The sequence below is a fragment of the Ischnura elegans genome, chromosome 1, assembly GCF_921293095.1.
Source record: "Ischnura elegans chromosome 1, ioIscEleg1.1, whole genome shotgun sequence".
In the NCBI taxonomy this organism is placed as follows: Eukaryota; Metazoa; Arthropoda; class Insecta; order Odonata; family Coenagrionidae; genus Ischnura; species Ischnura elegans.
In genome coordinates this window covers 135,606,470-135,621,977 of record NC_060246.1, presented here as the reverse complement: position 1 = coordinate 135,621,977, position 15,508 = coordinate 135,606,470, and the positions used below count along the sequence as shown (strand labels likewise).

Sequence of the window (15,508 nt, the reverse complement as noted above, 5' to 3'; positions counted from 1 at the left end):
TCCCTCTAAATACCATGCCATAGATAATATGGAGCACCCGGCAGTGGCGTAATTATGGTGGGTCGATGAGGGGATAGGTTCCCCTCCAAAGCCGCAGAGAATTGAAAAAAAAAATCAAAACAAAAGTCTAGCTTTGATAAACAACAACTGCATCTACTCAAAGTTAAATTTTAGGGGCCAAAATGATGCAAAACATATTTACAGGCATGCTCTTTTTTTAAATTTTCCGGGAATCCCCGATGCCTCGGGGGGGGGGGGGGGGCGGGGGGGGGGCGCCCCTCAGGTACTACCATCACTCCCAAAGCATATTCCTAGTTGCGCCACTGGTATCCGGGATATTCTGTGACTAATTGTAAGACTTTTCCGGTGCTTTGATCACTTTTTTTTAGTGAGCATTTGAAATAACCGCGCAACTGCCGTCAGTGATGATTGAACAAAAATATATTAAGAGCTCGAAAAAATCTCCCCTCTCAAAAATGTTTACGCACTAAAAAAGAATTTTCCCGTGAAATTTTAGCAATAGTAGATTGAATCTATCGGGTATAGCTTCTCTGTCGGCATTCTTACGCGAATTCAGCGCCGGGAACTTCGACTCACAAGCCGTGTGACTCATCTTCACGTAATATTTTGCTTCCCCATATCTGATCACAGCACCGGACACTTTATGTACTTCGGTATAATGGTTATAAGTCATTCCAGAGTCGAAAGGAACTGCCTTATCTTTCACGTTTTTGAATTTGACTTTAACGATTACGTTACTACTGACGACGCGAGTTATTCTCCGAGGACATTCGTACTAACTCTCGTTCAGTAAAAAAATAAACGCTTGCCAGCAGGCAGACTCAAGCTAATAGCTACTCAAGGTCCAACTTTGTTTCATTTAAACCCACTGAGATACAAGTTAGGTCAGTTTTGATCGGCGCGCCGCGTAAGCAACTTTCCCCCGGCTCAATTCGTCCCGCGGATGCGGGATTAGCCCGCGGAATGAGACCATGCATGCTGTTTTTACCATCGTGTTGAATCACCATCGACTTACGTCTGTACTGCAAATACGATAATCTCTTTTGGATGACCTTGGAAGCCAAATTTTTTGTACGGGAGGATTTTTAACGGCGCATTTAGGTGTTATTTCGCTGGGGCGACGGAAAACATAACCTTGGAAAATTGTAGGCAATCTTCCGTTAGAGAAAGATATTCCGTATTAACGATCATCTACTGCAGTTAAAATTAATATCTAATAAACAGCATCGCTCATTATTAAAACTTAGTATTCTTCATTGACATATTTATGTGATGAGCACATACTACCCCTGCTTCTGTGACTAAAATCGGCGCGCGTACCGCAATCTTCTCGTAGAGCAGTTATCTGAAAAGTCGTATAAGTGAGGTATTTTATCTCATTGGACTGGAAAAATACGTTTCGTAACCGAGTTCGTCGTATAAGTGAAAAGTTTCATAACTGAGGTTGGAAATACATGGTTTCATATGGGGTTATTCACCGGACCAAAAAAAATCGGCGTATAAGTGAGGTCATCGCATAACTGAGGGTCGTATAACCGAGGTTCTACTGTATATCTTTTTGTAGAATTAAAATTAATTTTATTATTTAGTATTTACATTTATTATTTTGATTTTATACTGAATTCATTTTCTCTAAATGGGAGTCGTCAAATGATTCCAGGTTTTAAAAAATTGAAAAAATATATAGTTAACATTTCTGCATTTTTCGTGTTTCTAGATCTTTGACTTTCAGTTCTTAGTGGCTGTTTTGGTCAAGTATATAGAGGATTTTCACTTATAAACCAGCACATACTTGTTTTTTCCATGTAGATTTGAGGGTGGTATACGAAGCAATGGCAAAACCACAGTATTTCCTGCTCTTTTTTTGCAATATCTTTTTGCTTAGGAATCTAGGTTGTTTGCCAGTCTTTGATTTCTCACTTGAGTAGAGAGTAAAGTTGTATGAAAAATTTATACTTAATTTAAAAATTCTTGTTCGCTATACTCAGACTTGGATTATAGATCATTTGGCTGTTATAAAGTCAGCCAATCAGTGAAGACTTCAATGCCGATTGGATGAAATGGGGTGATGTCCCAGAGAAACTAATTTGGTGGCTTTTTTTACACCTGGTAATTTAGTCAACATTTTTGAGTTTTTTTTGTTATTGCCACCTTTACATATTCAGGTGTTACATATCTGGATTAGCATCTACTGCAGACACCATATTTTAGAATGGGATTCCTATTTGCCTTTTAGGTTACGTAACGTTCTTATTTCTCGTTGTCTACTGTCTTTGTTCTTGGACTAATAAATAATAATTGTATTCTCAGGTGTTGTGTAAATATCACTTTCGCTACATTTTTCTTCTTTATATTGTAGTGAGTAATACTAAAGCACTTCTGTTGTAATTTGTGCCTTTATAAGTACTCTATCCTATTAATTTTACTCCTTCTAAGGATTTTTTTTGGCACCCTACAAATTGGAATGCATTAAACATTTAATTTTTATGCCAGTTTTGCAATCTGTATGATATAAAACACGAAATATGTTAGACTAGAATGGTAATTTGCTTTGTAGAGGTGATGGAAGTTGAAATGAAATGTCAGCAACAATGATGCTGGATTCTTAATCATCCAGAACACTTTACTGGCTTTACAGGTCTCGGTAAATTTTGATTAATTAAGAGTGAGTAACAATGCTCTCTAATAGAAATAACCAGACACTTCTCCGAAGCCAAAATTTTCAAGTGGTTTAATCGTCAGATACCGTATTTATCTGAATATAGTCCCCCTTTTTTTCCAAGAATGCGCATGGTAAAAGTAAAGGGGGGACTACATCCAAATGCATTTTAAAATATTTTCCCGAAACTGAAGCCTCAAAATTAGGGTGGGGGATTATATTCAGAAGGGGACTATATTTGGAGAAGCACAGTATTTGCCATTTTTTTAAAGATGATAGCTGTATACTTTCTGGGTTAACTTAATGCATTTTAGTGTGTTGCAACATGTATAATTTATTGCATCTGTTGTACACTTGTTTTCTAGTATATTGTATCTCCAAATAGCTTCTGGATTGAATGATCAGGGTCCCTGATCACAAAAATTAACTTTTATCGACAAGTGTAATATCTGACTTTAAATTATGGTTCCAATAGTCATTAAGTTATTACTGCACAGATACGAAGACAATATCTGAAAACACTCATACCTTGCTAACTGGCGTGCCTATCATGGGGTGACTATGACGAAGGATGTTAAAACTGGGTGGTTGATGAATTTGAGAAATGCCTATTGAGATGTACTCTATTTCTCTGACAAAATAATGTTTAACAAAACATTCAGATAAGTTTTTAGATTATGATGTTCTTTGGATTATTTACTATTGGGTGAACTTAAAAATTCCTATAAACTTTGTCCCATAATTGTATATTGTTCATAAGTTTTCAATGCAATGCAGAATAAAAAATTTTTTCGTTACACTGATGGAATTCAAAGCATCAAAACATGTTATTGTTCGATTTGAATACATGTTCTGATGAAAAGTATTAGAAGCAATAGAATATGCAAAAGTGAGAAGCTCCTTTGAGCTACCTTTCCCACTGTGCCTCAACTGAAGGAGCTCATGAACTAGCGGTTCCTGTTGGTTATAGGATTAAATACCCAGATGATCTAAAAATCATGGTCAGAGTATTATGTAATATTTTTGGCAAAGTCTGGGTTTCTGAGAAATTTTCTGGAATTCCCTGGATTTTTTTTCATTCCTCCTATATCATTAAATGGAAGACATAAAGTACAGAATTGTTTAGTAGCAGCTCCTTATTGCCATGGTGAGGAAGTGAGGTTCATGACATAGATCTATGAATAAATTTGGTAAACAATGGCATTGTGAAAGCATATGCATTATCTTGGAAGAATGTATGCAGGTTGAAAATTTTGTTCTCAAAAAAGAACAATGGTGATTGTTTTATAGAAACTTTCATAGTCCATTCTAATGTTTGGCATTTCATTGCTGATTAAAGAGAGTTTCTTGAGGGCAATGATAAGATTTGGCTTTGATAAGACCTGTAAATGATATAATTGAATGGGGAATGACTGCATGTTATAGAATCACATTTTTTATTCTCCTTTTTATTTCAGACAATTTGCACTCTAGTCCATCTGTTTCAAAATTGAAGGAGGTAGAATTCACTCCAACCCCCAGAAGAAACAAGAGAAAGGTCAAAAACTTCAAGCTTCCATGTAAACTTTCATTGCTGTTGCCTGAGGTAGGTTTTGCAATATGTACAGTGGAACCTCGATTTATCGTTTTTCAGGGGGATGGATGAAAAAAACGATTAATGCGGGAAAACAATCGACGCGGGAATGTTTGGCTGGGTTGCCTATGTCCCAGGAAACGATGGATTTTTGCTAATTATGATATTCATTAATGGATTCAAACAAGATTTTAGCTGATTACAGGAATCTTATTACTTTATCGAAACACTGGGGTCGTATTGTTGATTCGACTTATCTCTCTTTCATATATCCTAAAGGAACACGCCTTGCTAAAAAAATGTTTGCACTCCACTCGGAATTTCCACTGCTATTATGGATTTCTGTCTGATTTAAAAATTCTTATCCATCAAATGCCATTTCAAGTACATGTATTTACGAGAGCAATGTGCATGTTATGCCTAAAACAGCCGCTTTCGCCGACACAGTGATTGGTTGAGATATGGATCAAAAAGGCCAAAAATAGTTTATTATTTGAAATGTTCCTTCCTAGCAATTAAATTTTAATATGATTGAGGCAATGTTGCGTTAATCGTCAGTGGTACGCCCACCTGATCCTTGGCTTCATCCCACTTCTTGTTTTCACCAGGGATCTCGCTCTACCCCCACCCCTGCCGTCATGTGCTAGCGGACATACCGAGGCATTCTGCAATATTCACGCGCTTCTAGCCCGGAATCTTTTCTTCATCTTCAATTATTTTCAGTCCATCTTTTAAAGTTCTCACTTGTTTCTTCGGAAGGGCCATGGTCCGAAGAGGAATAAAAATAAAACTAATAAAAATGAAACCGGACTTTATTGAACCGAAACGGAAAACACTCGGTGGTTTTAAGTCAACCCACCCTGGAAAGTACGGAACCACTCGTATGAGGTGAAGTTCGGCAATAATGCTATCGTGTACGGCGTAAGCAGAGGTTACTGAAGAGGGTGAAACATGACCATATGACTGTGCAATGAAATTTTTTATCCTATAGTGAAGGCAACTTACCCACTCATTTCGAACAATAAGTAGCGTAGCTCTAGATGAGCAGATGAATTCAGATTGCTAGTAGGAAGAAACAAAATATCCTGAGAAGACATCGCTTTGTTAGCAACTCAGACAAGTGAGACTTGTAGCATAACTCGTAAATTGTAACCAGATGCCCTGTTTTCGAAAAAAAAAACGCTGCATCAACTTCGTGAAGCTCACTATCAGCTGCGGGGATATCGATATTTGCCAGAAATCACCATCGTATTATTCCAACTATTTCCTTGCTTAAATAACGTTAGAAATACGTCGTGTTTGGTGTCATTCTTATTTGAATTACGTGCACCTTACTAATATTTAAATCTAATAAAAGTATAATACCAATTTCCGAAATTCATTGTCAGACACCTTTTGGGCTAATAGGTGATTCATGCAGCAGTTGACCCCCAGAAACTGGGAACTTTGAAGGAGATAGGCTGAAAAAATTCAGGGGGCGAGAATTGGAGAGGCGTGAAACACGTTTCTATTGTTCTTGTGTAACTTGATATTTTCTTTCGGAGCTAAGGTCTTCGTAATATGATCACAGCGTGAGCTGGGACCGTTTTTTTATTTTGGAGAAGAGGAAAGCTTAACAGGGGGGGAGGCGAGTGCTTAATGGAGGGGGATAGCGGATCTTGGGAAATGCGCTAATTTAACTATCCCACGGCACTCAGCCTCTCCCTATAGTATTTCAATCTACTGGGGAAGATTCAAACTATCCGTCTGTCGTTATTAGCTATAAATAACACGTCGTAAACACTTAGTCTCATTTTCGTCAAACGATGGATGCGGGAGAAATATACGACGGGATGGCGATCTTCAAACGATCAATGCGGGAAGACGATACTTGAGGGAACAATAGATGCGGTAAAAAATTACATTGTCTTTATGGAACTTAATTTGGGACCAGGAGCGGTGAACGATGAATGCGGGAATGATATATCGGGGTTCAACTGTATATTTCAATGTAATTGTGTTATAGTAAAGCATTAACAATCAAGTTATCATGGATAATCCATTATTATCCATGATAACTTTATAATGATGGATAATTCATGAATCCTACTATATTTAGTGTTAACTCTTACCGTTCAACACTTTTTCTTGTGCCTGATTAGACAGCCGTAGCCATACTTCTTAAGTTTCCGATAACTTCTCTGGTGCAGGCTCTGCGCCTGTTTTTGGTACATATGACAGCATAGGCAATTACTCATAGCTAATTTTGGTCTAGTACCGAGGCAGTTTTGCTGGGCTCCAATGAAAACCCAAAATCTTTATCCTTAGTGAAAGATTTTATCTACAAATCAATGTAGTTATGGCTTTTACTACACAGTCTTATCAAAATCAGACAGAATGCCTAGTAGTGTTATTTCATAAATTTATTGGGCATTGTGAAAGTTATTTCTTATTTATATTTTATTTTTTGATATCAAAAAGTTTACATTGTACCTCGTATCTTGTGGCTCTAATGTTTGGTTTTTTTATTTGGTGATTTCTTTAATTTTTCTTAGCAGAAACTGGTATATCCAAATGATGTAAAATAAATATTTGCTTCCAGTCGGCTGATTTTTAACCACTATTATACCTGTCCTGCGATGGGAGAAAAAGTCCTCAATAGAAACAAATTGTACTTGATCTTTCAATTGAATTTTTTCAATGTATGAGTTTGTAGTTTATTTTTTACGTACTTACCCTTTGATATTTTCCAGAAAAAGAAACGTATGGCGAGAAATAGTCGAGCTGCAGAACTTTGGAGGCCGAGCCAGTCTCCATGTTCGTCTACTTCAAGCCACTACCCTCAGTCCCCAATGTCCTTTGCCCCAGCATCTCCTGATCCTCATTCGTTAGGGCAAATGTTGCTCCTGAGTGATGATCAGAATGAAGACCTTGACAATCTGTCCGAATCCGATAATGAAGGAGAATACTTCGATACTCCTTCTGATGGTCAACCTCAGGTCAGTATGCAGAGAATTCTGCGAACGATTTATTAATTTTAAACTCATGTGCTAATTCCATGTTAATCTTCTTAAAATCCGCCTATTTTGTAATCATTATGAATTTTATCAATCAAACATGATATTAAGCCTTGGAAATGGATTTATTTTGTATATTATTGGTTGCTGTGCCATGATTCCTCTGTGAGGGATTAGGAGTACTGAATTAAGAGTTGATAAATTGGTGATGCAAGTTATCATTAGTCGAACTATGGATAATTTTCAGCCCTCTTTTGGGTGCAATTTTTTTACAAATTTCTATCAAAGAGAACAATGATTTTCTGAGGAAGGAGGTGTAAACCAAAATGGATAATCAAAAGAGATAAAATGTGTAAGCTATTTAAGTATGTATGTGTTTCTTCAAGAATGTTAAAACACTTAATTATGAGAACACATGGTTGCTGTTGCTTCCTCTAGTTTTAATAGCAATTTATTTTCAATTCTCCATTTGTTCATGAAAAGTTATTAAGTATATTTCTATCAGTAGGCATGAAAACCGCTAAAAATAGCAATTCCAAAGGCATTGGCTTCCTGATTTTTTTAGTACAATGTCAGAATTCTTCCTCCCAAGAAGGTTTAAATCTGGATTGCACTATGAAGTTTTATTCCTTAATGGACAGCTGACCTCTTAATTCGACAGTATGACTGAATGATTTTGTCTCTTGTGTTCTAGGTAAACTACTGGATTCAGAATCACCAAAAAGATTTGATGAGTGCTGGCCAGCCAACCACCTTGTCAGATCAAGTAGCTCAGTGGCAGGAGTTGATTATGCCGAGGCTGGAAGCAAATCTCCGTTTTGGCCCTTACAGCCACTTGAGATATGCCCCTGTGCTGATGGAGCTGGTAACGCGCAGTGGATGGCCCCCTCCTGGAAATCCATCGTCTTGCAGTGAAACAGAAGAGTGTGTGGACCTTTGTGATGAAGAGGACGAATTTGTTTTGGACCGGATCCCGTCGCAAGCCAGGTGTTCATCATTGCCAGAAGATACAGAGTGTCCATTTGTGTTACCCTATGACAGTGACTTCATGGTCCCAGAAGAGGCAGAGTTAAATTTTGATGGGGAAGAGTTTCGTGGTTTTCAAGCCCCTAAACGGTTGAGGAGACGTGGTTGTTCTTTAGTGGAAGGCGCTTTAAAGAGGGATTTGAGTGGTGGACATCTCTTCACTTCCCTTGCCAAGGTGTATAATTGGGGCCTGACAGAGGCTGAATCAGAGATAGCAGACAGTGAGCGAGAGTTGAGGCAGTGGGCCTCTGAAAAAAGACAGTGGCTGCAGAGTAAAGTGAGATCCAGTGGGCTGCAAAGGAGTTGGGATGAATGGACGGAAGAAAACGATAACATAGAAACTAATACTGAGTTGGATGTGCAATTACCAAGTGGTAGCAGTTCTCAGCACACTGAACCTGTTCTTTTTACCACTGTGTTCTCCGGTTTCAGGAAGGAGGAGGTTTCAAGGCTTCTCTTTACAGCCTTACACTTGGTAAGTTTTTTTTATTAATTGATAGATGATAGTTATTCCATGAAAATATAATTTAATAGAAATGAGGACACGAGCATAAATAGGATAAGTTGGCTCTTTACCTAAAGCAAGTTTTGAATTTGGACTTTTTTAGCATGGTGTTTTCCTTCAGTATTTACTATATATCTCTGTATTGTGGATGCACATGTCATGGACTATTTAATGCAATGTCTGGGAGATAAGCTCCTGAAACATCACATGTGCCAAAATGTTGCTGCAGGAGTTCCCGACTTACATGGCAATTGAGTTGCATTTGCTATTTTCTCAGTGCATAATGATTCATATACCACTTAAACATCTGGGGGGTTAAAGGTTCTTCAGGAAGTAAGTGATAATAATTAGGCATAAATTTTTCATGTTTCCAGTGGATTTTGTTCTGTAAATAATATTTTTCATTCTGTTATTGCACCGTCTGCATTGCTTTTGACTGCCTCTGATTGGAAACCCTTGGGTTAAAGGAGTAGTTGATCTTGGCAGCATAGGGCATGGAAGCAAATAATCATGACATAGTGTTGAATCAACAGAGTGAAGATTGTGTGAAAAAACTGCAGGTGCAAGAGTAGGGCAGTGCACTAGAGCATTGCGTAATAAAGTTTGTGCGCAAGATAACCATAAGTCAGATATACTGCACAACAAAAGAGAGAAAGCTGTAAGAGAATCCAAAGGAAGGAGTCTGTGGAAGTGGACATAGCCCTGGTATTTGTAGAATTGGAAGACGTGAGGCTGTTGAAGTACAGTAGACTCACGTTAATACGAATAAGTTATCACGAAACAAATTGTTAGTCCCGACAAAAAGGCTTATTCAAACTAGTTAAAGAAATGTTATCACAAATTTCCATGAATAAGCAACAGCATTTAGGTGTATATACACTCCGCTACATTATAATCAGTGCGCATCATTGAGACTCTCCACGTGCCTAAGAGCATCAATTATGGTTCTTTCTTCAGTAGGAGGTACTTCAGTGTGCACACAACATATAATAAGCTTCATTCCTGTGGAATCTTGATGACCCAATCATTATCACTCTTAAATTTGTCGTAGAGTTAGTCCTCTTCCTACACACATTTGATTTACTAACTTTCAGAGATAAATTTCAAGCATGCCTGAAATTTTGAATTTGGCACCTTTCAAGTTGGCCGATGTGGCAGTGGCGGTGTTGACGCAGTGTGGCAAAGAGGAGATTGCACAATCCAAACAAAGTATCATGGTATCCCTCGTGAAGTTAGGAACTGTTCAGCGTTTTGCCCATTTTTTCTTCCCACGCAGAGAATTTTATTCGGCTCCAGCTGCATCGCACGCCCAGCTAGATCAGTTTGTTACAGTCATGAGTTGACACACAATAGTGATGCAGTGTTGCATTCCTGTATTGGGGATGATATTAGCCCTCGATTGCATCATGCCACATTCTTCTATTGAGGAAAGGAATGTACTTGTTTAAAAAATTATATATTTGCCCATAATTTAATCACGTGTATAATACACTTACTTGACTCTGAAGCTATTTCGCTGTGCAACTGTAAGTTTAGGAGATTGGAGAGACAAGACATTTTGACAAACCATGTTTTATTTTACATGATTCCTAAAAGAAACATTCATGCAAACGTCATTATTACGAACCTCTGGTGTATCTGTCCCGTGAACTTAGTAATAACAAGAGTCTACTGTACGTAGATTCTTAATTTTGAAGGGTACAGAGAGGGTATGTGGCTAATTTTTCATTCCTTATCAATCCCAAGAAGTATGAAGAAAGCCTAAGAGTCTGATGACCATAGGTTTGTTTATTTATTGTAGCTCACTGAAAATTTTATCATTTACTCACTGATTCAAGCCATTGATTATTTTTGATTGATGAGGGTAGCGCTCATTCCCTCATCTCGTCACTGGTGCATGAATTTAATAAATTCAGGTTGAGGGGGAAATTTCTTTCGTTTGTTTTTGATAAAAGAAAAAGAAACCAAAAATTTGAAATTTTGGCAGGTGTGCAATAGGAAATGGGAAAAAATATTTTTCTGAACATGCTGGGGAATCAGAATTGACCATACGAGCTTATCAGGTTTAAATAACCTTCGGACATCAGTTTTAGGAGCTATATTAAATCATTTGGTTTCTGTTTTTAGGGGCCTTCAGTTGCTGGCCCATGATTAGAAGAATAAAAAATACTAGATGCAAAAATTTATTAATGATGTCATAATTATGTATTAGTGTAAGAATGAATATTATTTTCCAGAGTAAAATTAAAGAATATTGCAATTGGATGGAGTTATAGAATGATTTTCATTTTACAGGCATCCCAGGGAGTCTTGGAGGTATCTTCAGAGCCAGGAGTCATCAACTCTATCAAATTAAATCTTCCAAATGACAGGTAATGACATAAATCATAGCATGAGTAAATATTTTAATTGAATTAAGGACTCAACTTTATATGTCATACTATCCAGTAGCCTGGAGTAATCCAGAGATTTTTTTTAAAGATAACTTGGAATGTTTGAATTTGTCCTTGTAACTCTGGAAATGTTTTGGTGTGACCTCTTTAATATTAGAGCTTGGTTAAGTCCTGCACGCTAGAGTGCAAGGAGCTGATCTTGTGTGTAAGGTGTGTCTTGTAATGGGCCATGTTCGAGCTGGTCAGCAATGGCATGCATCTCTGCAAAAGGAGCAAAGAGCCATGGTAGGCACATTTAAGGAGTTTCAGCACCCCCTCAGCATGTCCTTCCTTTTGACCAAGGCTCACTCTTATTGTAGAATGCCTCTGTGCTAATCTCCTCCGTGCACCTTTAGTACTTAGTTTCGTAGGGAGGTGGAATATAAGCCTTAGTAAACCGTAAATTGAGTATCTCAAATTTTGTTCCCTAATAATAATTTGTAAGAGGAATGAATCAATTGTTTTCAAACTGAAAAACTACTTAGCTACTCATTCCATGTCAATAGTTTGCTGTGAGGTCTTTGCTTTATCTTATATACCTCCTCCCTTGTCACTTCTATCCATTTATCTAGTACCCCTCCATTTTGCCCTCCATATACCCTTGGACCTCCTCCCCCCTCCTTTTTACCCAAGGGCAGATCCAGGATTTATTTCTGGGGAGGGACACATGGGTCTGACAGGTCTTCTCATATTTAAGAATAAAAACAAAATACAACAATTACTCTGGAAAATATTCTCGTTATTTTGATGTGAAAGTTATTAATATTAAATTAAATGGTTGAGGCTCCGTAATACACAAAATAAAATTAATGTAATGATAGCCGTATTAAAAATCTTGTCTATTTTTAAGTGTCTAGGGGGCAGGTGCTCCCATCCACCGCCTTTGTTTTACCCTCATCTCCAAGACATTTGCGACTCTGCAAAGTAACTCGGTGTGAGCAGAATGTAGGAGTGTGTGAGGACCTGTCACAAAAGAATCTCATTTGTCTCATGTGCCCACTATTTGACAGCGTTTTGGTATCAATTGATTTTAGTGCTTGCCAAAATATTTATTTACCTAAATACACATGTTAAAAAGTCTTAAGAGCAAATGGCACTACCTTCCATGTTTTTTAAAAAGAATTAAAGGCAAATTAAAAAAGGATCACACCTATCAATCTGGGAATTTCTAGTGTTATTACTGTTCATGCTAGCAGCTGAGGCTTTGATTGATTCCCATTATGTAAAGCATTACATTGCATCTGTTCCATGTTCTGCTGGTGATGACATATTGTCAAGAGAATGACATTTCTTCTGGTAGAAATCTATTTCAAATGATCACTTATAAAAAAAGATAAAGATTGTTATACACCGTTGTTTTGTGTGGCTCTTACTGCTCTTATAGAGGTCACAGTTAGGGGTTAGTTACATGATTGAACTCTCATTCACACTTCAAGCTTTCTTCTGTTGATGGAGTAAGTCAAAGTGAATTTAGGATGCTCTCTTTCATCTGGAGTATGTCACTCCTTATCATGTATTTTGATGCTGGATGAATTCCAACTCTACCTCCTTTGTCATCCACTTTGCATACGATTCTATTGCCAGCTCCAATTCTTCCTTCTGCATGTCATCAAAAACTCTGCCAGGTACAGTTTTCATCATGTTTGAATTTAGCAGCAAATTCATTCTGATGGTGAGTTCTAAAACCACCAAACCACATCTTACTGTAAATTGCAAATAATACATCGTGCTGTGTGAAATTGATTACGAAACTATTTTTGTGAGTTTTAGTGCAATTACTTCATGTGCTTTGTTAAGGTTACTCCATTCTCTTGCGTTAACTCTAGCCTTGGAAAAAGCAAGAATGAACCCTAATATTGACATATTCAAAGTTATATTTATTATTTGACACCATATAATCACAATGAAGACAACAAAATATATAGCCAGCACCAAGCCCCGAACTCTGGTCCCCCAGGTGGTAGCTACACTTAAACGCTACCACTACCCCACCTGACCCGTTTTCTGAGAGGTGCGATATTATGAAACTATACGCGGCTTGTGAAAAGTACAGCATGAAAATTAATTAATTACAGCCAAACTAAGCCCCATTCAACGGAATCACTACTAGTTCAGGGATGTGTTCACCATTCCAAAGGCCATAAAAAATACAGCATTGAAAAAGGAGGAGCAAGGTTCGTGGTCTCCCCTTGTCAGTTAGAATGCAAAAATTGCCTTTAAAAATTGGAAAGCAGAGGTTGAAATAAAATTCACATGAAAAATGTTTGAATGCTCACATCCCTTTTGAATTGTTACTTTTTGTGGGTATTATTTCCGTGGTTGTAATGATTTTTTATTTATAATATGTTAATGATCACGGGTGTTTCATGGCATATATAGAGTGAATCATAAATTGTGCATCGACATTTTTTTTATACAGTATATCTTCTTCTGGTAAATTTTCATATTAAGTTGACTCTTGTTCTCTTCATTCTAGATTGGCTACAGAATCCAGTAGCAGGAATAAAACCTGAAAGTGTTGGCCATATCCTTGATATGAAGAAAAAGTAAATCTGTGGCAGTATTTTCTTATGCCTCAATGCAGAAGAAATCTTTGTTTAGGTCCTAAAATTCACTTGCGATGTAATTTTTTGCTAATGAGGCTTAGCAAAATCAATAGATGGACTGTTCTTTTATCCAGATTTCCATGAAGTGCATTTGGCAGAAAAGTGCTCCTTGACTTTGTTTATACTGAAGACTCCTCTTGTATTGAACTGAAACTAAACCTGTGCTTTCACCATTGATTGAAAGTACAGGATACAGATTAGGAAGAGATGGTTATTTGTCTGTCGGCAGATACTAAGGAAACCATTTCTCCTTGCCTTGGGATGTACAAATAAAATCATGCATGTTGTTCATCCCAATTCTGAGCTCTCTGCAGCAAAAGATATAATTTTTTACACTACCATCTACACTTCAGCTGATCTATCAAGGAAATTGGTGGATTTTATGCACTTGCACCTCTGATTTTTTTTACCTGAATTACCTGTTAGTGCATGGTTGGTTTTAATTTTTTTAATATTCTCATGAATGGGTTTTTTATACCCTTTAAATTTTACTTAAACATATTTACCACAAAAGTAATTCATTTTTATTTTCATTTCCTCAGTCCATGAGTGTTCCTCATAAATTTTCCAAAAGAAACAAGCCCTCTCAGATGTATTTATAGTTGTGGATATTCTCATTAACATTCTATCTTTTCATTACCAAAGTTTGGTAGTTGGATAAAAGGTGAAGGCTTTAGGTAAATGGGAATGGAAAAAAATCCTTGCACTATTTCATGGAGTAATAGTTGGTGGACACAATTGGTGCTTTGTGCTTATTGTGTGGGGCTTGAGGATTTGGAGACTGTGCTGGTTGCTTGTTGTTCACAAGTTGTTTTTTTTAACTTAAAATGTTAGTGTGTTGAAATGAGACCAAGTGCATTAAGCTAAATAAATGCACTTTTACAGAGTACAAAGATATATTATATGCTATGTGAATTTTGTATAGTATTTATTTTGTTACTAAGGTAAGAGCACAAAAAGTTTTATGTGCAATTGTAATAGTTTATAAAAATATGAAGGTATTCTAACTGACTCATTTTTATTTTGGTTTGGATTTTTAAACTCTAAATAGATGTTTGAAATTACTTTTTTGATGGTGAAATTTTATTAATTGCTTGTTTTTCATTAACTGGACCATAAGTGGTGGCAAACCTCTTATGTGCTAATATGTCTCCTTATCTTCATAAGATTCAGAATCAAGTCAACTGGATAACAAGATTCTCATCATTATTTGAAAAATTTGGAAACTAAAGTTTAATTTCAAGATCGAAGTGTTCATTTTTATATATATAGATGTCAATGATATAAGATTTGTGATGAGATATTTTATGGATTCATATAAAGTTGTTTTACCTAAAGTATTTTCTGTGATTTATTTCATCTTCTTGTTCTTGCATCTTTTCCCTCCACTCAACTCTGCATAGCATTAGAAGCCTCCTCCATCTTGCTTTGCTTTCTTCTAATCGCTGTAAATACTGCCGGTCCTGATGGCTGGTAAAGCAGTAGTAATCACTAGACTGGTGTCACACTGGGACATGCCACTCCCATAAATCGCCATTGGCACTGCCAACTGGGTGGTATGTTTGCTAAATCCTATTATTTTATTTTTGTCCAACGGAGGAATGAGATCCAAAGAAACAGCTGCACACGTGTATTTGTATCTTAATAAGAAAATGAAGAGAAGAGGATTCGGTGTTACTGGAGAGAAATT

At 37.0% G+C, this 15,508-nt stretch overlaps 1 protein-coding gene across 1 annotated transcript in view; it reads left to right on the top strand.

Moving 5' to 3' along the window:
- The window catches only part of LOC124170549, a 48,884-nt gene extending 33,726 nt beyond the window's left edge, over positions 1–15,158 (top strand). The window contains exons 7-11 of the mRNA XM_046549348.1: positions 4,138–4,265; positions 6,986–7,231; positions 7,944–8,750; positions 11,076–11,152; positions 13,689–15,158. Coding sequence (XP_046405304.1) covers positions 4,138–4,265; positions 6,986–7,231; positions 7,944–8,750; positions 11,076–11,152; positions 13,689–13,725 — 1,295 coding nt within the window. The 3' untranslated portion in view covers positions 13,726–15,158. The remainder of the gene's footprint in view (positions 1–4,137; positions 4,266–6,985; positions 7,232–7,943; positions 8,751–11,075; positions 11,153–13,688) is intronic.
- The last annotated feature ends 350 nt before the right edge of the window (positions 15,159–15,508 follow it).